The 22,397-nt window shown below is 43.8% G+C and overlaps 1 protein-coding gene across 1 annotated transcript in view; it reads right to left on the minus strand.

Moving 5' to 3' along the window:
* Window positions 1-12,962: 12,962 nt before the first annotated feature.
* zc3h18 (zinc finger CCCH-type containing 18) overlaps window positions 12,963-22,397 on the minus strand; it is a 28,882-nt gene continuing 19,447 nt past the window's right edge. Inside the window, exons 14-19 of the mRNA XM_063907828.1 lie at window positions 19,006-19,116; window positions 16,138-16,343; window positions 15,830-16,044; window positions 15,478-15,574; window positions 14,669-14,765; window positions 12,963-14,072 (exon numbers count right to left, since the gene is read on the minus strand). Of these exons, the coding sequence (XP_063763898.1) occupies window positions 13,856-14,072; window positions 14,669-14,765; window positions 15,478-15,574; window positions 15,830-16,044; window positions 16,138-16,343; window positions 19,006-19,116 (943 nt within the window). The 3' untranslated portion in view covers window positions 12,963-13,855. The remainder of the gene's footprint in view (window positions 14,073-14,668; window positions 14,766-15,477; window positions 15,575-15,829; window positions 16,045-16,137; window positions 16,344-19,005; window positions 19,117-22,397) is intronic.

Below are 22,397 nucleotides of genomic sequence, written 5' to 3' on the forward strand. Positions count from 1 at the left end.
ACACAATCAGACACTCACCGAAATGCTCCACAAGGACAAATATGTGACAGGAGATAGAGTATATTACAAACGAGCAAACGGCACTGAGTGGAAGGGACCAGGGGTGGTTATTGGTCAGGATGCAGTAGTTGTATTTGTAAGGCATGGTGGTATTCTTGTTAGAGTGCATCACTCTAGGATTTGTAAGTTAAACACACAGGAGCAGGACAAGCAGACTGCACAAGAAGATCCTAACAGAAAAGCAGAAAGTAAAGGAGGCATGACAAACACTGCAGCTCAGATAGTGACCAGAACACTGACGGTGAACCGGGGAATATCAGTGACATGGAGGTGAATACAGGAGAAGTGTTGCACCCACCCTTGACACAAACTAATGTGACACAAACAGACACAGAACACAGGGTCTGTGGTAACGCCGGCCCTTTTGCAGATGTAAAGTTAAGAAAAGGTCAGACTGTAACATTTGGGTAGAGATGATGGCATTCAATGTACAGCCAGAGTTTTAGGCAGAGCAGGAAAAGCCACAGGAAAGTACAAAAACTGTTATAACCTACAACATATTGAACCTGATGGCAGTGAGGGACCAAAGGAGTCAGTTGATGTGTCACATGTTGGTAGTCTTAACATTGAGTCAGACGACAGGGAGGCTGATGTACTCATAACAAAAGACATTTCATTTGCTGCTGCAAAACAAGAAGAGTTAAGGAATTGGCACAATAATGATGTGTTTGAGGAGGTTGAAACTGCAGGCCAAAAATGTGTCTCCACCAGATGGGTCTGTACTCTCAAAGAAACTCCCAAGGGAAGCACCCGTTGCAGGACAAACACTTGCTATGTCAGATGGTATAGACCAGTGGTCGCCAACCCGTCAATCGCGATCGACTGGTAGATCTTTGAAACATTCCCTGTAGATCCCCAAAATAATAGAAAAATAATTACACAAATACATTATGGCTGATTAATGTTCAGTTTTGCAAGCGCCTTTTTTTCTCTCTATCTTATCCGATCCAGTCGTTGTATTTTTTTCAGCGCAACAGGCAGCATTAAATTGACTAATAAGATTAAAGAAGGATACTGGCACATTAACTGTCGCAAAATGACAATATACGGCACTAGCAGGTGATAGCTAGTAGACAGCAATGTTGTCAGCTGGCATGGCGGAGGCTCCGAGAAAGAAGTCGAAAACGTATCATTTCCATGAGGAATGGGAAGAGGAATTTATTTTCACCATTGTGAAAGACAAGTGTGTTTGTATGCTGTGCCACCAAACTCTGTCTAAAAGAGGAAATCTGGAGCAGCACCACAACAGCAACCACGACAAATTCAAAGACAGTTTCACCACCAAGAGCGCAATCCGCGCTATGAAAGTTGCTGAGCTGAAAGCTGGGTTGAAGGCTCAGCAGTCGCTTTTCACAAAACTTGCTGCTCAAAATAAGGCTGCGACTGAAGCTTCATTTCGTATTAGTCACCTTTTGGCTAAACACAAGAAGCCTTTTACAGATGGCGATTTATTCAAGGAGGCAATGGCCATCACTGCAGAGACGGTTTTCAACGGCTGCAAAAACAAAGACGACATCAAAACCGCGCTCCCCAGTGTCCAGCTTGGCCCCAATACAGTGGCGAGGAGGGTCGAGGAAATGTCAGGGCACGTGGATCGACAGGTGTTAAAAGATTTGTCACACTGTGAATATTTTTCACTACAGTTTGATGAATCCCTGGATGCAAGGGCGTCAGCAGTTTTTTGAATGTGGGGGGGACATATTTTTGCGGGGGGTCTGGGGGTCCTCCCCCATAAAATTTTGAAAGAAGTAGATTCAATTTCCCGCATTCTGGTGCATTTTACATTCAAAATGATCTCCCTCTTTCATTGTTTTTCCTTGGAGCCGGCATGGTCTGCAATTACTGACTACTATTATGTTTTGGTGTAATACACAGAGGACTGACACTGACAACTTTTTTGGCACTTTATTTTCTTTTAATGAGAGCAAAATATGAGGATTTAAAAAATCAAAGAGTGAATTAGAAAAGAATGAGGTAAATTTGAGGCAACATATAGCCCTATTTTAATGTCATGCAACAAAAAATCTCTTGAAAATGAGGAAACATAAAATGCGTACCTAGGCTACTCAGAGCCTATTACAATCAAACGTAGCCCTCTTCAGTGCCCTGCAGAACATAAAACTATAACTCAATACAACCTTACAACCTGTTAAAGACTTGCTTTTACTATCTCCATCCTTTCCCCAAAATTGTTGATTTCCCTTTTTTTTGTCCTTTCATTAAATGTTCTATATCTTCTCCTATAATCATATTTCTCCCCTATTATCTGTATCATGCCTACAGCAGGATTTTTACAGTTAGAACAAAAGTAAGAGATCATACAAAGGCTCCAAAAGTGTGACCTCTTTTGTCATTTGCAGACACAAATGACTGGCAAATCTCCCCTAAGTCAAGTTTGTCAAGATGCTCCTGGTGACTGTGGCAAACAGCCACATTGTTCAAGCGCTTTTGAGACATTGAAGATCGCAGCCACGTCTTAAGCCTTCTCAAGGCACTAAAACGTCTCTCAGCTTCTGCTGAGGAGCAAGGCACAACAAGAAGAAGCCTGACCAACACTTCTACTTGAGTGAACAAACCTCGAACCTCTGGCAGCATAGCTCTCAGGGTATCCACCACTTCACTGACCGTGCTGCAGGGATACTGAAGTTTGAACATTGCCAGCTGTACCTCCAAAGAATGCTGGTCCAGTTCTGGGTAAGAACTGACCACATCCACATCCTCCACCTTTCCAGTTATTAACACCCTTTCCAGTATGTTGAGTGTTTGGAAGCTGCTCTGGTCAAAGCGCTTTGTCAACTGGACCTCAACTACATCCAACATTTTAAAGAATTCTATTCTGTAGAACTCCTCAGGGGAAGTAGGTCTAAATGCAGGTGCATTTCCTGTGAAGCGCTTTGGGGGTCTCTGGATATGAGGAGTCTGGAAAGCCTCAATGTCCAACTCCTGGATCATATCACAGGCTTGGGTATATATACGATGAAATGTTTCATCAGATCTCTTTACTTGAATTGTGTTTTTCACACAATCAACCGCAGCCAGCATCCCTGAGACACTCACTGTCTTGCTCTGAAGGGAGCGGTTGAGACATTCAAGTTCTTTTAGAACTTCAAGGGCCATAATCAGGCTGAGCACAATGTGCCCCTTCTGAAACCTCTCCAGAAGCCCCCTTGCAGTTATGCAAGTGTCAGAGGAACCAGATGCCATTTCCTCAAGACTGACCAAAATCTTTTCATATTGATCTACAACTGCCTGGATAGCTACCACCCTCATGAGCCATCGTGTGGGGCAGAGGGGCCTCAGAGTTCTGAAACTCCCTTCTTCCGACTGGGCAACCTCCTTAAATATTGTCTTATATTTCCCAGATAGATGGTACAGGTTGCCAAGTTTGTGGACCAAATCCAGCGCATCAGACACAATAGTGCTTGTGCTACAGGCTGTCTGAGTCACCAGATTAATGCAACGAGGACCACAATGAATGTAGAGAGCAAGAGGCTGTGTTTCCTTTATGACTGCCTGAACGCCTTTAGCTCCACCTGCCATATAGGCTGCCCCATCATAGCTCTGCCCGCAAAGGCAGGATAAGGGCAGGTTCAATCGAAGGAGGACATCAGTTGCCATCCGAGCCAACTCTTTCCCTGTTGTTGAGGAGACTTGATAGAGGCCTCCAAAGTCCTCATGAGGTAGCAAATCACTATCTACATAGCGTAGGCATATGGCCTCTTGTTCATCAATTATGATGGAGTACATGAGTGTGGACACCTCATGTATTTCCTTTGATATTTTTCGCACAACGGAGTTGCCCATAATTTAGCATCTCATTCTGCACTTCTGGACTTGTGTAATGGTTACAGGGCTTACTGAGCCAACGCTTTAGAACATCATCCTCTGCTCTAAGCTTTAGTAGCTGAACAAAGTTTCCCCCATCACTCTCATGTCCACGTAATGCTAGACCCTGACGAGCAAGGAAACAAACTGATTGTATTATTTTCAGCAAGCATGATCTGGCCTCTCTTTGCTGCTGCATCTTAACTGATGATAACTGCGTTTCAATGCTTCTGTGAAGGTGTGTGTGTGCGTGACTGTTTTCATGTGCTCGACATTTCTCAATGGCTTTTTTCCAGTTTTTAAAACCAGAAACCACAAAGGCTAGATCAGCATTTTTAGCAAGGGGGCTTACTTGCCTTTTGAATGCTTCTTTACAATAGAAACAAAACACCCCCCCAGCATTTGGCACATAATGAACCCAAGGAAAGTCCCTAAACCATTTTTCCTGAAAGGTAAGAGTCTTGTTCAGCAGATGCTGGGGGGTAAGGACTCTTGGGTCAGGTTGATTTTACACATCCTCTCCGTCATCTCTCTCAGACTGGCTCCTCTCACCCTCGTCTCTCTCAGACTGGCTCCTCTCACCCTCGTCTCTCTCAGATTGGCTCCTCTCACCCTCGTCTTTCTCAGACTGGCTCCTCTCGCCCTCGTCTCTCTCAGACTGGCTCCTCTCGCCCTCGTCTCTCTCAGACTGGCTCCTCTCACCCTCGTCTCTCTCAGACTGGCTTCTCTCGCCCTTGTCTCTTTCAACATCCCTTTCTCTTGCATCTCTCTCAGAATGGGTCTCTCTCTCTTCACTCTCAATGTTTCCCTCTCTCTCTTCCCTATCTAATGTCTCCTGTTCCTAGAAATTAAAATAAGAATGAAATTGTCTATTCATTTCATTATTCATTTTCATAATTTCCCAGTAAACTTAAGGCATGCTAGTTTATGCCTTTGCAATAGTTGGTATACATATACTGAGGCACTGGGCATGTGTCACAAACTTGAAAACACAAGGTAGTAGGACTCAAATGCACGACCCCAGGAGACAGATGTAAAGTATAAAAAAATACTTTAATTTTCAAAATGGTCACAAAAAAGGATCAACACTCTTGACGAGGTAAAAGTACAAATCAAAAAGTATCAACGGAAAATCACTCATAACATGAGGAACCAAACTGAAAATCACTCATAACATGAGGAACCAACTGAAAATCACTCATAACATGAGGAACAAAACTCAAAATCACTCATAACATGAGGAACAAAACTGAAAAGCAAAAGCGCTTCAACAGCACTTATTCAAGGCGTTATTGGATGAGCTCGATGCCGCGTACGGAGACCTACTCCTCCACGAATTAGACGAAATGGAAGATGTTGCTGCATTCGTCTTAAACCCATTCCTGACCATTGATGTGGAACAGGTAGTAGCCAAATTTCAGCAGGTATTTGCTCTGCCTAGTGGGGTTGACAGGGAGATGGTTGATTTGCAAAATGACATTGAGCTGAAAGTAAGATCACGGGACAGTACCTTTTGGGGAATTGTCAGCAGGGAGAAAGTGATGATGCATAAGATGGTACATAACTGCACTGAGCTTATTTACACTGAGAATTTTGTTAAAACACAATTACAGTTCTATTTTAATAATAATACATTTTATTTATATATATATTCTAAAATGCAGATGTTATGTAACTTGCATGAAGCTTGAGTGGATAAGCATAACACTGCATGTGATCTGCTCACTGCTAGTGTGTTGTGTGTGTGTGCCTTCTATGAACAAAGTAATAACCTCATACAAAAGGAAATAGGCCACACCTTTATTTTTTGTGTTGGACATAAAGCTGTACTTGGCCTAATTGCATTAAGAATGTTGTTAGCATTACAGTTCTATTTTCTAAAATGCTGATATTAATGTGACTTGAAGCTTCAGTGGATAAGCGTAACACTTGATATGATCTGCTTGTCTACCATAAAAAAATACTGTCATATGGAAAATTCCACATTCCTTTTCTTTTTGTGTTGAAATGAAATTGAATAATTTAGAATTGAAGTTGATGTGTAGCTATGGCCAGTTATATAATTACAGTGTTTTTGTTGCATAAATTTGAACGTTGGACCAAAGCATTTCACGTCATTCAAATACAGTTAGCCTGAATAAAAGGCGTCAAGTTGGAAGTACAATCTGGGCTTTCTTTTTCTTTCAACGCTTAAATAGGTAGATCTTGCCTCTCACCAAGGTGAAGGTCAGGGATCTTGGGCTTAAAAAGGTTGGAGACCACTGGTATAGACAATGCTATTTTTCTTGCAACCCTCTTTTCTGAGCTAACCACTGGTAATGTTGAACTGAATTCTCCTTCACTGGTCTGTGTGACTGAAAATCGATCTCTGTTCGATGCCCTTAAGTCAACTAAACAGGTCACAGAGAAGAGACTCAGGTTGGAAATAAGCAGCATTAAGGAGCTCATACAAAGGAAGAAAATCGAGGAGATGCTCTGGTCAGACACAAAAGGCCACCCCACTGACTGTCTCACCAAAATGGGAGCATCAGCTCTGGTGCTTTTGGAAGCTCTAAGTGAAGGACTGTGGGATCTGTGGTGAAAACTTTATTAGCACAGACAATTCAAAGCACTTTGTTTGCATTGTTTGTATGTTCGTTTGTCAAACTCACTCTGAATGTATCAGGATGTCACTTAAGAGGTATTCTTTTGTGTATAGTCATTGGATGACTTTGTATGTTTATTTGAAATCTTTTGACAGCTATTACTTTTACATTGTTTTATTATTTGACATAAAAAGGATAGGGAGATTGTTCACTTATATTTTCATTCCTTGTGTTTACCCTTTGGACCCTGGGAACATGTGAACGCATGTGCAGTTTTTTCATGTCTCTCTCTCTCTCTCTCTCTCTCTCTCTCTCTCTCTCTCGGTGTGTTGTAACGGAGATGGGAGCATTGGAGTTGTTCTGTACGGCAAGGGAATAAAGACAACATAAAATACTATGAAAAATAAAATACAAATGAAATCATCTTAAAATGACAATAAAATTGTCACACCAATCTGTTGAATAACCAAAACTAAATATATCTCTGATAGTTACAAATAAAACATTATTTTTAGAATGTATCCACTCACAGCTGCAATATTTTGTATTTTATGAATTATATTAAATATAAATGAACAGGAACATACATTAGCATTCATGCTGCATAACCAAAAAAACCGAAATCATCCATACACAAATGTACATAAACAAACATAATGGAGTAGCTCACATACCTGTGTGAAACATCAAATATCAGTACAGCAAGGAACTTCAAAGGCCAGGTTGATCCCATGCACATCTTTAAAGGGGAAAAGCAGACAACCGCAGACTGCATGAGAAACCTTACCATGCTCTTAGCATAGCATGAGAATGGTAGCCTAGCCTGTTGCACAAAAGTGCTGTACTCGATAAATAATTACATGCACACTCTAATATATAACATGAAAGTAAAATACATAATTTGTGAACTGTTACAAGAAAAAAACTGCGACTGTCGAGCATTTCATCCCATTTTAACAAACGATTGACAAGACACTGGTATAACCTCACCTCCCCTCTGGGAGCGCAACGCTGACTGAGGGGAATGCCGCGAACTCACTAGGAAGTGAGGTCACGTCATTTCAAAATAAAAGCTCCTCCAAGAGAAATGAATACAAAAACAGTTGAAAACAACAAAACATGAACAGAAAATGATTATTGGTGAAATATATACCTGATACATTAAAACACCAGTTTCACAAATACAGATATTCGAAAAGTTTGAATATATGTGGGAATATTCGAACGTCATTTTTGACAGCCTCAGTGTCTTCACAGCGGCTCGCTCACTGGATTTGTGATGCCATCCCCAGGTGCTACGAGGCGAAGAACCGCATTCCTCCTGCCTGTCTCAGCGCACACTCTACCAGGGGCATTTCTGCCTCAATGGCGCTTCTGAGGGGCGTTTCAGTGGAGGACATCTGCCTAGCTGCGTCTTGGTCTTCCACTACGACCTTTGTGCAGTCCTACCTCAGGGATATTCTGTGTCTCATTCGGTGCTTGGGGCACCGTCTAGGCCCCTCGTCTGGAGCAGACAGAGGTGCGTTTTTTGGTGCCCTGTCAGAGCTTCTGATGTGGTTGCAATTCAGGTGCGAGACCCCCAGGCAGGCGGTGCTCGACTGGTGCATTGCTGTGGATTTTTTCTTATTCCTGGTTGGGTTCAGGGTTGTTTCGAGCTCAGCTGGGAGTACATCTCATCCTTACGGCCTTCACCTCAGGTTTTAACCAATAGCGAAGCCCGTTAGAGGGCGGAGCACATACAAAATAGAAATAGTAGTTACCTGGATGTAACTCCAGTTCTATAAGTATGTGCGGAGCTCTCTAACTACAAGCCCAGCTGATCCCGGTTGTTGTTGCTGAGTGTCAAGGGAGACGAGCAATGCAGTTATTGGGGTCTTATAGGGGTGGATGCTACCCCCTGACTGGGCGGAGAGTACAGTCAATCTTTCTCCGGTGCCGAGGCGGAGCCTCAAGAGGGTAAACCAATAGCGAAGCCCGTTAGAGGGCGGAGCACATACTCATAGAATTGGAGTTACATCCAGGTAACTACTATTTCCTTTGTCTATGCTGCAGAAGTGCGCGCGCCTGGAGATTGTTACCCCAGCCGAGTCAAGGGAGGACCCGGAATGTTTGAAAAAAAAGTTCCGTGAAATCTGCAATCCTCAAAACAACAGAACGATGGAAAGACACACATTTAATACCAGAAACAAGGTGAAAGAATGGAATCATTCATCAGTGACTTGAGGATTAAGGCTAAATGTTGCCACTCCTGTTAAGAGATAACGAGCTAACACTTGCCAAAGCCATTTTAATCTGCCGAATCCACGAGATGACCGAGACAAGTAGCAAGACCTTAGCATCACACGCCAGTGCTGCCAGCGTTGATGCAGTTAGGCTAGGTTCACATAAAATGCACCGACCAAAACCCCAGTCCACTTTGCAGACTATCGGGAACTGTAGCAATTGTGGAGGCAGCCATGAGCTAAGCGGGAAAAGTGTCCATCATTCGGACAACAGTGTCATCATTGCCATAAACTCAACCACTATAAAAGTTGCTGCAAGTCTAAACCGAGCGGTCAAAATTGTCAAAGCCCCAGGAAGCACGCTGTCAGACAGACCATAAATAAAGTGGAAATAGATGAGGAATCATTTGAAGATGGAACATTCTATGTGGACGGCCATGAGGTAGAAAATGGCATAGGCTGTGTGAACTTCAACGCCAACGCAAGAAATTAAGGATTCGTCACAATGGGCATAAATGGCATGCCCATGGAGATAACAGTTGACACAGGAGCAAAATGCAACGTGATGTCACTTGGCACATTCAAAAGACTGAACAGTGGCAAACAGCTTATGAAGCAGAAGAAAGCAGCCAGCCTATTTCTTATGGAGGCACCAGGATTGAGACCAGTGGCATTGTTACACTGCCATGCCAGTTAAAGGGCCATCACCTCTCGCTGCCTTTTTTCATTGTGGACAGGGTGGTACAACCACTGCTAGGATTTCGTGCATGTATGGACATGGGGGTTGAAACGATGAGTCCTGAGGTTCACGAGGTCAGCGTGGAGAACACAGATTTCAGCTCACAGATATTCACGCAATACAAAGACCTGTTCAGCAACGAGTGAGGTGAACTTCCAGTGACATACTCTATGAGCCTGGATCCCAGCATTCAGCCTGTGGTTCGCCCAGCCCACCGTATCCCTGTCGCGATGCAAGAAAGAGTCAAATCCGAACTGGAACGCATGCAAAGCATAGGTGTCATAACACCTGTCACAGAACCAGCCGAATGGGTGTCATCCATGGTAGCAGCACATAAGAAGGACAAACAAGAAATCAGACTATGCATCAACCCAAAAGACTTGTGCAGCGTTGAAAAGGTGGCAGCGCAAATGTCTGGGGCAACAGTTTTCTCGGTCTTAGATGCAAAGAATTCTTTCTGGCAGATCCGCCTTGACAAAAAGTTGTCATTGCTGACCACATTCAGCACTCCACTCGGGTGCTACAGATTTCTGAGGATGCCCTTCGGCATAAATTCAGCGAGCAAAGTGTTTCAGCGCTCCATGGAGCAACTGCTTTCGGGTTACCCCTGCTCAGTCATTGTCGATGACATCATCATTGGAAGCCGCGGTGTGGCTGAACACGACGCTAACTTGAGAAAGTGCTTGAAAGAACACGGGAAGTCAATCTCAGGTTAAACCCAGACAAGTGCAAATTTCGTCTTGACCAGGTAGCATACGTAGGCCACATTCATGAATGAAGGCCTAAAAGCGGACCTGTCTAAGACTGCAGCGATCAAGGACATGCCAGTCCCCACGGATGTGACTTCACTACAGCGTTTTTTGGGCATGGTCAATTACCTTGGCAAGTACATCCCAAATCTCAGCGACATTGCAGCTCCCCTGAGGAAACTCACCCAAAAAGAGACTGCGTGGTGCTGGAGGCTTTTGACTGCATCAAGTCAAGCCTGTACTGCCCACCAGTGCTGGCGTATTACAATGTCAAGGTGCCAGTAACTCTGACTTGTGACGCGTCAGGTTATGGACTTGGTGCAACATGTCTACAAAACGGCAGGCCAGTAGGTTTTGCGTCGCATGCTCTCACTGACACTGAGACGCGATATGCTTAAATAGAAAAAGAGCTTCTGGCTGTCGTGTTTGCCTGCACAAAATTCAAAGACTATTTCTACGGAAATCCCACAATTGTGGAAACTGACCACCAGCCGTTAGTGACCATCATGAAAAAAGCCCATCCAGGTTGCTCCTACCCTTCTCCAGAGGATGCTGCTTCGCCTGCAGGGCTACGACATCAGCCTGGTATACAAAAAAGGCAAGTACGTGTATTTGGCAAACACCTTGTCCAGAGCTCCCAGTTCACCAGCACCACAGAACACTGTTGGCAACAGTGACTACGAATTCATGAGTGCGAACTGCATCTCCTCAGCCCGCCTGGAGAAACTCCGGAGACACACAGCGGAGGATGAGACGCTACAAACCCTCGCCACGGTCATTCGGCTGGGATGGCCCACCAGAGAAAACCAGCTCCAGCCAGCTCTCAGTCGCTTCTTCCCATACAGGGATGAACTAACAATTGAGGATGGAGTCATCATCAAAGGCCACAAAGCAGTCGTCCCTGCAAAAAGAGTACACCAAAATTGTGCACAAAGGCCACCCAGGTATCGAGGCAACCAAACGCAGAGCCAGAAGTGTAGTGTTCTGTCCCACAATGTCAGAAAACGTTCATCGCCGCTACCGGGTGCATTCAGAAATGGTGCAATGTGTTATTTGATGGACTTTTAACACTGACAGTGATTAGTTGGCTTTATATGTTAAAGTGAAATGCTCAGGTGTTCGTTTAATCTTACTAGCTGTGTCACTCAAACTTCTAAGAATCAGTATTGAGCTACGAGAGTGAAGTAAGATATTGTTTTATACCCACTAGTGCTATTGTGTTTTATGGTACTATTAACTAAAAGAAAGGGATGTCGATCATTTGGTTAAATGATTATGTTTGTTTGATGCGTGCCACCGTACTGTGGGGGCCAATCAGAATGCTCGATGGCCGGGTTGTATGTTCTCTGCTTCCTGTAACGTGCCAGTTGCCTGTTATGCTGATTAAATGCAGCCACGTACATTCGATGTGATCCTTGACTCATACCAACTAAAGAAACAACTTTCTACACTGAGTCTATGCAAGTTTACCGCCAGGCTTGGATCCACCTGGATCGGCAAGGTTTTACCTCTACTATTTCCTGCAGAAGCAGGTTCAATTAACTGCTGAGTTAAGGCAGACGACTCACTAAATCCGTTTAAGCGATCCCGTAGGATTCTGGTATCTGTAGTGAGGGAGGGCCCTACCTGAGTGTGAGTGTGGCATTCATGCAATCTTCCTTTTTGTCAAAACTCCCTGCATGTCTTCAGAGGAATTCATAATGATGACAGTGGGTAAATAAGATCTAGGGAGAGATTCCCATTTAAGAGCCCTAAGACCTTTTTTCCTCTCTCCGCCGCTGCTTTTATATCAGACCAACAGAAGAAAAGGAATACCGATATATGGAGGGGTGTAGAAATGTGAGACTGGATGTCCAGACATGCCTTAACCAGTTACAGTATATCCCATTGAAACAGGGGCCTCCTGTTTACAGGCTGCTGTTACAGCAGGGGGGGCTTCCCTCTGCTAGATAGTGACACCTATATTGATAAACTTTAACAGACCTTACACACTTTCATGTCAGTGTACATTTAATATACAAGTATAGAGCTTTGTGAAATAGAATGCATTTAACATTGTGGATTATACTAAATTATATTTGATTATATTAACTTTGGTTTTAATTATATAACCCAATATAGAAACCTCAACACCCCTCTGGGACAATTAAAAGTATTCTGATTTTGTTGCTAACGGTTTCAGTCTGCTTCCAAAAGGTGTACGATGAACTCAAAGGTATATCTTTGTCAGGTTATAAAAGTTTTAAACTCTCTTTCACTAATTGATTTTTATTTGTGTTACAATTACACAAGTCTGCAGCCATGCTAGCAGCTCTGGAGCGATGCAGTGCATGAAGCTAAATGCTGACATGCTGCAGTTTAGCGGTGGTAAAGCTCACCATCTCAATTTAGTGTGTAGGCGTGATAACATTTGACAATTTGTACCACCAGCTACAGCCGAGGAGAAAGTCATTCCCTTTTGCAAGTATATGGTCATATACCAGAGACAGACAAAGTATTGACCTGGCCCCACACACCAATGTTAGTATCAATATAATTTATCCTGGGGGAATCCAATTCATGAACCCAATAGCTGTTTGGGGGCCACAGTCAGAGGGATTCTTCCTCTATGGACCAAACTCTGTACTGATGGTCTTTACAATCCATCAGGTAGACTTTGATAGCCTTCACAGGATCAGTATTCTGTATATTCCACATCCTTTATGTTGAACAACGCATGCATTAAGTGCATCTTCATTTAAACCCCCACTCGTTTGTGCAAAGAAAAACACAGGCAACTGACCTCTTTATCAAAATAGTTTATTTAGAAGTCTTTTGTCACAAAAGCAAGACACATTTTGTCTAAATGTCTCCAGTCCAACTCTCACTCCAACTAAAAATGTGACAAATAAAACATCAGTTTAATACTGAAGAGCTAAGAAGAAAACTAAATACTGTAGATTTTTGAAAGAAAGGAAAACAATACTTCACAACACTGTGGTCTCTAATCATACGCCTGAAAGGATATGATTACTTGCTATTATTTTACAAGATGCGACAGTGAAAACTGCCCTAAAACACAGAGCACACAATTTATTGGTTAAACATGGGCCCCTAGGAGCAAAGCATGGGCTGGCTCGCAGGGGAAAATACAGATGTTGAAGAACTTGCAGATTTATACACAGAAACTGAAGAAATGATGTGAGAGAGGAAAGAATGACAGAAGCAGATTCAATGTTTAGAAATCAGTTTTTTTTCACACCAGAACAGCAAGATGCCTCCATTTGACTGAAGGAGCAAAGGGAGCAGCAGATAATGAAGTGCCTCCCACTACCCTGCTGTTCTGAACTGTTTAGTCTTCACCAGGTGTACTCCACTCCTGAAATGTCCCCCTCTCCCCAAATGCCCGATGTGTACTCCTGTTTGTCGTTGGCTGCAGGCGAGACATTCAGGGACTTGAGGGGAGCTACAGTCGGACACATGGGGGGGGGGGGGGGGGGGAACAACTCTCTAGAATGGAGCATAGCAAAACCTTCTGAGGCAGAAAAGCACAAAATGAGTTTCCTGTCGGCCACTTCATTTCACAACATAGTAAGTTTTTACACGTCTTCTGAAGGCAGGGGAACCACGCTCAACCCCATGGTTGCCCCCGATCACAGGGCTGCACAGGCAGGTAGGCGAGGAGCAGGGGTGCGTCTATTTGGTGGGGATCTTCGCTCGTTTACGGGCGATGGCGTCCTCCACCGCCTTCAGCTGTTTCAGCAGCTCCTCCCGGCGGGACAGTGTGTTGCTGGGTTTACCGGAGCCTGAGCCTGAGCCGGCAGCCGAAGGGGGGCCTGGGGCCGCCGGCTTCCCCGAAGGCATTGCTGGGCCCTTTCCAGAAGACTTAGGGGGTGGGGACAGAGGACGTTTTCTATGAGAAAGAAGCTCGAGTTAGGGACACATCTGGGGTCGACAGTGACTTTATCCTACGTGCTGTTTATGATACGGTAAGGTTAAAACCTGACGACCTGAATAACAAATCATAACAAACACTCTTTACAATGTAGACATTTTAAACAGAGCTTATTTTTTACTTATTTTTACATATTTGAAATTACAGCCTACCTTACTTTTAATGTTTGTAGGATTAGCTAAATACCGAAAAGTACTGTTTCAAATTCCTAACAGATCTGAAGGACATATGACTCAAAATGAATTCATAAATGCCTCTGTCCTACATCCTTCAGATCTGAATGGACCTCTTTTTTTAGGAACACTTTTATGAAGCACCTATTTTTATACTGGGGTATTTATGCCGTAGCCAGATTATGTTATTATTATTTTGCAGAGATGGTGTAATATTTATGTAAAATGTTGTCCTTTCCGCCTGTGTGCTCTGAAACCCTGTGTCTGCTCACTGCAGAGAGTTGACTTTCCACTCTTCCAGTCGGATCTCTCTCTTTTTTTATTATTAATTTGACATCTGTTATTGTATGATTGAGTCCTACAGTAATGACTTGCACCAACCTGTCTCCCTGGGGGGGCATTGGTCGGGGTCCTTGGCCTCTGGGCCGATCCATCCTGGGGGAGAGTGGGGGTCGGCCAGGAATCCTCTTATCCCGGCCTGAAAAACAGTAGGTTCACAGTCACTGAGGCTGAACATGCTGAATGGTCTGGAGGCTGCACAACTGGCAACCATCTCACAGCTTTAAAATATGATCTATTTTTATAAAAAGGTCTCAACTTCTACATTGGGTGAGGACAAAACTGTAAGAAAATCCTATTTCCCCTGAGATACTGAAAGTATTAAGTCCTAAAATGAGGGCTATGTAACAGAAATGTAATGCACGGAACACACATGTTCAAAACCAGAAACGGAACAGGAAGTAATGAAATCCCAGACCTGTGTCTACTGGTTCTGGATAATACCAATAGTTAGTGCTATTTTAAATATGTCATTAATCAACACATGTAATGCTTTGCATATAAAGTTTGTAAAGTAGAATTCCTGCGAAGAAACCTGGCGAGCTAAATGCTTCACTGTGTTCATCAGGCAGGTGGAGCCTCTGCTGTTTGCTGCTGCTCAGATATCTGCCGCCCACAGTGGGACCAAAACATCAGGGAATGTGTGAGATAAAAGGCCAATAGAACAACCCTCTCAATGCAGACCTAAAGCCAAACAGAAAACCAAGCCCTCACTTTTGAGGAGTTGATGTTTGGCATATTTTATTAATAAGACTAAAACTGTCAAGTTTTAACAGCACAGTCAGATCAGCACACTAACCCTCTGAGCCACACCTCCCACATGAAGATGTGTCAGGCAGCTGGTTCCTTACCTCTGTCTGGAGACATGGCCATCCTCTTGCTGAGTGGGGAGCCTGGCCTGTCTTTGTCTGCAGGCAGGTACCTCTTCCTGCTGCCCTTATCTCCCTGCTGCTGCAGAACCAACGCACACATGGAGTGAAACAATGCAGACAATTATACATTCAACTTCAAGTCATTTACAGGTGGGTTTTACTAAAAGCTATTCTGTCTGTGCTTTGCTCATGAATTTGATTGGCTGATTGAAGGGAAATATTGTATTGATTCAAAGGCATAAAAGGTGATAAAACATAACTACCATCACCACTCAAAGTGATAAATAACACAATATCTTGTTTGTTATATAGAGAGTGGAGCGATAGAAACCTTGTTGAGGAGGGTGAGTTTGATGTCTTTGTGGGAACCTGAACCTCCATAGCTTCCTGGGGGGCCCATGGAGCCAGGTGGGGGATGTACATGGTGGCCGCCCCGGCTACCAGGTCCTGACCTGGGCATGGGGTTGCCCCCTCTCGGTGGGGCACCTGACAGGTCCATCTTCCTGCGGTCCTCTCTGAAGGGTTCCTCTTTTTTTGGTGGTCTCTCTGTGATGAGGACAGAAGCGTATGAGGGTTATAATTGTGCTGTAGCAGCCTACCTATCCCTCCGCTCCGCAGCATGGTGCTGCCAGCACTCACCCCTGTTCCTGTCTCTGGTTTGGGGGGGCCTGTCCCGGGCTGGCATTCGCTCCTTGCGGGGCTGACTGGGTGGCGGTGAGCGGGAGCTGGCGGAGGACACGGGACTGGCCAGGTCAGCATACATGTCGTCTGAATCTGCGCTGCGCACTGAACTGCTGCTGGACGACGCCGAGGACACGGAGGACACGCTGCTCACACTCAGAGATCTAAGGGCACGACAACAGACTGTGAAAGGCTGCTTCTCAGTCCCAAGAACATAACAAACACACCCTGATAATAAGTATCATACCTGGATTTCCTGGAGGGTTACCCAACAGAGACAGCACATGAAAGCAAGAGGGAAAACAAAACACATCTATATTAGACGGTGTACCACCAAAAGCCATCATGTTTACATTTCACATATTTAGATTGAACACTGACAGTGACTGCCTTCACAGTAATTGCACCATATAACAAATCTACAATTCTGTTAGGACCTAAAAGCAGCCAATAATAGTGCAGCTAAAACATTTTGCAAAACTGTTGACTGTGTGACTGTAATATCAGCATTGCTCCCAATGTGGGTCAGATCACTCTCATAATACACAAATGCACACAGAAGCATTCACACAAATGTTTTTCAATGCACACACAAATGTGTTCCGTTTCACATACATGTTAATAAAATCCAAATACAGAAAAAAGTTTTACATGTGTATTTTTGATCCAGACATTTGTTTTGTTTGTTCAAACCGCTGAACCTGCATACACAAACCGCTCTCTGTGCATTCCTCTCTGGGTGTTTTGAGACTCCCCTGGCAGTCACCCAATTCGTACTTTTAATGTTTTCCAACTTTAGCCAATCAAATGTCTCCTCCATTCTAAGCCAATCACATGAATGCGCCCCCCGAGGGGTATGATTTCTTGCGTTCGTGACGTAGAGCTTCATATACGCATTTTGTGCTGTCCGGAGCTGACAGGTCAACTTCAACATGGCGTCTAGCACAAGTGTAGGTGATAAGTGTCTCTGATTGAATGATTCAATATGCTTTAGGTATGAATTCTTGACACGCGAGTGATGTGTTACTTTTAGCATGGAAGTAATATGGGTGGCAAGTCTGCTATATAATGCTAATAGACTACCTAGGACCTTAACCGGTTAATCCTATTTAACGTCAGCTCTAAATGTTCAGTTCCACTCCATCATTAAACACAATGGAATATATTTTAGAATAATAATTTGAGCAGGAAACTTTGGATTCATTCTTGCTAAGCTGTCCCTAAAAAGGAAAACAAGAGAATGAAAGAAGTTAAAGCCATTTATGGCTAATGTTAGCTAGGTAATAATCCTAGGTAGTCTATTAGCATTATATAGCTAACTTGCCAGCAAACGCTAGTATTACATGCCACCCATAATACTTCCATGCCAACAGTAACACATCACTAACGTCACAAGAATTCATACCTAAAGCATATTGAATCATTCACGCAGAGACACTTATCACTTACATTTGTATTAGACGCCATGTTGAAGTTGACCTGTCAGCTCCGCACAGCGCAAAATGCGTAAAGGAAGCGCTACGTCACGAACGCAAGAAATCCTACCCCTCGTGGGGACGAATGCACAGCGATCCATGCACAGAAAGCGGTTTGTGTATGCACGTTCAGCGGTTTGAAAAACATTTGTGTGGATCCTGAAATACAAGTGTGAATCCTTCTGTGTGCATTTGTGTATTATGAGACTGATCCCATACCAATGCTCATATCATGAAGTATTAACTGCAGGAGCTGTATTGTTGAGTGCAAGATTTAAAAAGTATAGCACACACACATACAAGATGATATTATTGAGTATATTGTGTCAGAATGCACCGCCGCACATGATCTCACATGCAAAGAAAATAAAGAGTGACTTGCTGCATAAATACTTTTCAGTGAAAAAACAAACGAAGCACAAGGGATTCTGGATGTTTCTAGGTACACTTCCACATGGGTTGTCTATTCTTCCCTTGGAACTGTGTGTGTGTGGGGGGGGGGGGTTTCAACTGTCACCAGTAGTATGTCAGCTACTGTAACAATGTTTACCGTTGCTTGGCAACAATCGTCAGCTGCTCCTGTAGTCTCTCATCACTAATAAACCACTTGCTGCTTTGCTTCAGATATTTCTTGTCTGAGTTAACATTGAGTTCCAGCTGGTTGGAGTTCCTGTCACTCGCTTACAGAGTCAAATGTGGAAGTACATTATATTCCATAGATTCATAATTGCGTCCAGCAACAATGTATGTGTGCCTTTTGGCATAATTAACCAATATAAATTAAACCTGTTCTGCAAATAAAAAGCTTTACTGCTAAAATACCATCTCACCGTTGAATTCCACCAGGACCAGTCAACTGATGCTAAAGTTGAGGCTGCCATCAGTAGCCTATGGATTCTTATGGTGTGGCCAAAAGGTGTTTTGTGAGGTCACAATTACCTTGCCATTTAAACCCCTCCAAATTCTAGTTAGTTTATCCTTGTCCAAGTGGGAGTTTGCACCAAATTTGAAGAAATCCTTCCAATGGGTTCATGTGATTTCAGGCTTATGAGTACGGGACAAATGTCAGGTCACAGTGACCCTGACCTTTGATCACAAAAATCTTTCTCAAATCAAACTGGACATTTGATCCACATTTAAAGAAATCCCCTCAAGGCATTTCTGAGCTATCGCATTCATAAGACTGGGATGGACAATCAAACAATTGACGGGCAGACAGACAAGCTGCTACCGGGGAGGGATCAGAAGAAATCCACACATAAATTAAATAATTGGTCAACAACATCTCTATATAAAGGAGTTTTTTCGCAAACTGCTGTTTTTAGGACATAACGGTGTAAACGGCGAGTACCTGGATTTTCTGGATCCGGAGCGTGAGCGAGATAGGGAGTTGGAGGAGGATCTGGATCTGGAGCTAGAACCAGAATAACTGCTTCCACTAACACTTCCACTCACAGTTCGCCTGGAAGAGACAGACACTGAAGTGAGAACCCAGCAAGTAGCTCTTATGGAATCAAAACCAGGGTCTACTACCCATCTCTTTGTTCAGATATGATCACACATATCGGAAGGTTTTGATACGAAAAAATGAACAAATAAAAAGGAAATAACTCAATCAGCCACTCTCAGGTCCCTGCTGCTCTCGGTCAGAAACATCTGGAACACTAAGTTACAAGGTCCTCTCCAAATACGAATATGAGCCCCAAACTGCTGCCACTGTGCTCATATAGAAGAGCATGGATGTATTTAGTAGTTTGCCGCCAGTGTTCCAAGTTAATATTCATTTGTAGAAGCTGTGAGAAAATAGATGGACAACTTCTATCCTCTATCATTTAATAATAACACAGCTGAACCACTGAACCAGAAACCTATAGAAACAGTTACTTTCAAAAGTCTATGCTTCCATTTCAACATGCTCACACTGTGCAGCTGTTACAGTGTTCGGGGAAAGGGAAAACATCACACTCCAGGCACACTGTTGCTAGTGTTTAACCTCAGAGAATGTGGAACTCTGTTAGTATAGCCAGCATCCATGCCTTTCATAAAGTCTTTGGATATGTATATCTATATTCAATATCATTTCAGGCAAGGGAGTTACCATTTAGATTCCCAATATCTGATCAGTTTATCCAAATACTGCTTTGTTTCAGAGAGGTGACGGACCCGCTGCGGGGGGCCATAACACATACCCAGCCATCTTGCTTGAGTATACAGTGCTCAGCATAAATGAGTACACCCTCTCTGAAAAGTAACATTTTAAACAATATCTCAATGAACACAAAAACAATTTCCAAAATGTTGACAAGACCAAGTTTAATATAACATCTGTTTAACTTATAACATGAAAGTAGGGTTAATAATATAACTTAGATTACACATTTTTCAGTGTTACTCAAATAAGGGCGATGCAAAAATGAGTGCACCCCACAACAAAAACTACTACATCTAGTTCTTTGTTGTCCTCCATGATTTTTAATCACAGCACCAAGTCTTCTAGGCATGGAATGAACAAGTTGGAAACATTTTGCTACATCAATCTTTTTCCATTCTTCAAGAATGACCTCTTTTAGAGGCCGGATGCTGGATGGAGAGTGATGCTCAACTTGTCTCTTCAGAATTCCCCATAGGTGTTCAATTATGTTCAGATCAGGAGACATACTTGGCCACTGAATCACTTTCACCCTATTCTTCTTCAGAAATCCAACAGTGGCCTTAGATGGGTGTTTAGGATCATTGTCATGTTGGAAAAGTGCATGACGACCAAGGGCACGGAGTGATGGTAGCATCTTCTCATTCAGTATAGAGCAGTACATCTGTGAACTTATGAAAGCCAAAGGTCGGCACCTCAAAAGATTACATAGAAAAACTGGACGCACAATTCACAAAGAAATGTACGATAACCACATCATACATTATAAAGACTCCATTGCCAGCACCAAAACCCACTACTACTCAACTCTATTCACTGCCAATTCCTCACCTCAGCCTCTCAGCAGACTTTCACCCATCCACACACTCATTCTCCTCCTTCCAGCTCCCCACTCTCTCAGAAATCACAGAACTCTTCTGGAAATCCAAGCCATCCACCTGTCAACTGGACCCCCTCCCCACACAACTTGTTAAAAGTCTGCCTCCCCTCTTTGGTCCACCTCATTTCTGCCATCATCCACTCCTCTCTCACCACTGGAACTGTCCCTACATCCTTCAAGACTGCTGCAATCACCCCAATTCTGAAAAAACCTGGTGCCGACCCCTCCGACTACAACAACTTACGTCCTATCTCAAATCTACCCTTCATCTCCAAAATCCTGGAAAAAAACAGTTGCCTCCCAACTCCATCCTCACCTATCCCACAATAACCTGTATGAACAGTTCCAGTCCGGTTTCTGCCCACTCCATAGCACTGAAACAGCGCTCATCAAAATCAACAATGACCTCCTTATGGCAGCTGACTCTGGACTCCTCCCCATCCTCATCCTCTTCGACCTGAGTGCAGCCTTTGACACCATCTGTCACACTACCCTCCTCAACAGGCATCACCCACACTCCATTAGACTGGTTCACATCTTACCTCTCTGGCATTCAACTCAAATCCTTTAAATCCATCCCCTCCGCCGTCACTTCAGGTGTGCCCCAGGGCTCTGTCCCTCGTCTACTCTCCCGCCCACCTCCCTCACCGATTGCATCTCTGAAATAAAAACCTGATTCACTCAAAAGCTCCTTAAGCTAAACAGTAACAAAACCGAGGTTCTCTCATCGGCACCAAATCCACTCTATCCAAAATCGACAGCTTTTCCCTCACTATCCACAACTCCTCTGTTTCACCCTCCCCCCAGGTTAAGAGTCTGGATGTCATCCTTGACAACACACTATCCTTTCAATCCCACATTAAAAGCATCACCCGGTCTGCCTACTTCCACCTACGAAACATCAATCGCCTCCGCCCCTCCCTCACCCCCCACACTGCCGCCATCCTTGTCCACAGCCTCGTCACCTCACGTCTGGATTACTGCAACTCTCTCCTCTTCGGCCTCCCTCAAAAAAACTCTCCTTGAACTTCAGAAATCGGACCCCCTCCATCCGCCACATCATTCCTGTCCTCCAACAGCTCCACTGGCTCCGGGTTCAGTTCCGTATTCAATTCAAAGTCCTCCTGTTAACATTCAAAGCAATCCACAACCTCGCCCCCCCTTATCTGTCCAACCTCCTCCATGTTCCCACTCCCTCCCGCTCCCTCAGATCTTCTTCCTCCATACACCTGTCTGTCCCTTCCGCCCGTCCCATCACCATGGGGAGCAGAGCATTCAGCCACTCTGCTTCCCGTCTCTGGAACTCATTACCACCCCAACTCAGAAACATGGATTCATTCCCCCATTTCAAAACACAGCTCAAAACACATCTGTTCAAAACTGCTTATTCCACTTGATATCAATTCCTCCGTCACCGTCTATTGTTTTTATTTTTTACTTGCATTGTTGATTCCTTTTATTGTCTTCGTGTGTGTATCATGTACGATGTCCTTGAGTGCCGAGAAAGGTGCCTTCAAATAAAATGTATTATCAATTCCTGATGCCATCAATGAAACGCAGCTCCCCGACACCAGCAGCACTCATGCAACCCCACATAAGGACACTGCCACCCCCATGTTTCACTGTAGGCACCATGCATGTTTCTTTGTATTCCTCACCTTTGCGACGCCATACAGTTTTGAAGCCATCAGTTCCAAAAACATTTATCTTGGTC

This window comes from Eleginops maclovinus, chromosome 2 (genome assembly GCF_036324505.1).
Source record: "Eleginops maclovinus isolate JMC-PN-2008 ecotype Puerto Natales chromosome 2, JC_Emac_rtc_rv5, whole genome shotgun sequence".
Lineage (NCBI taxonomy): Eukaryota > Metazoa > Chordata > Actinopteri > Perciformes > Eleginopidae > Eleginops > Eleginops maclovinus.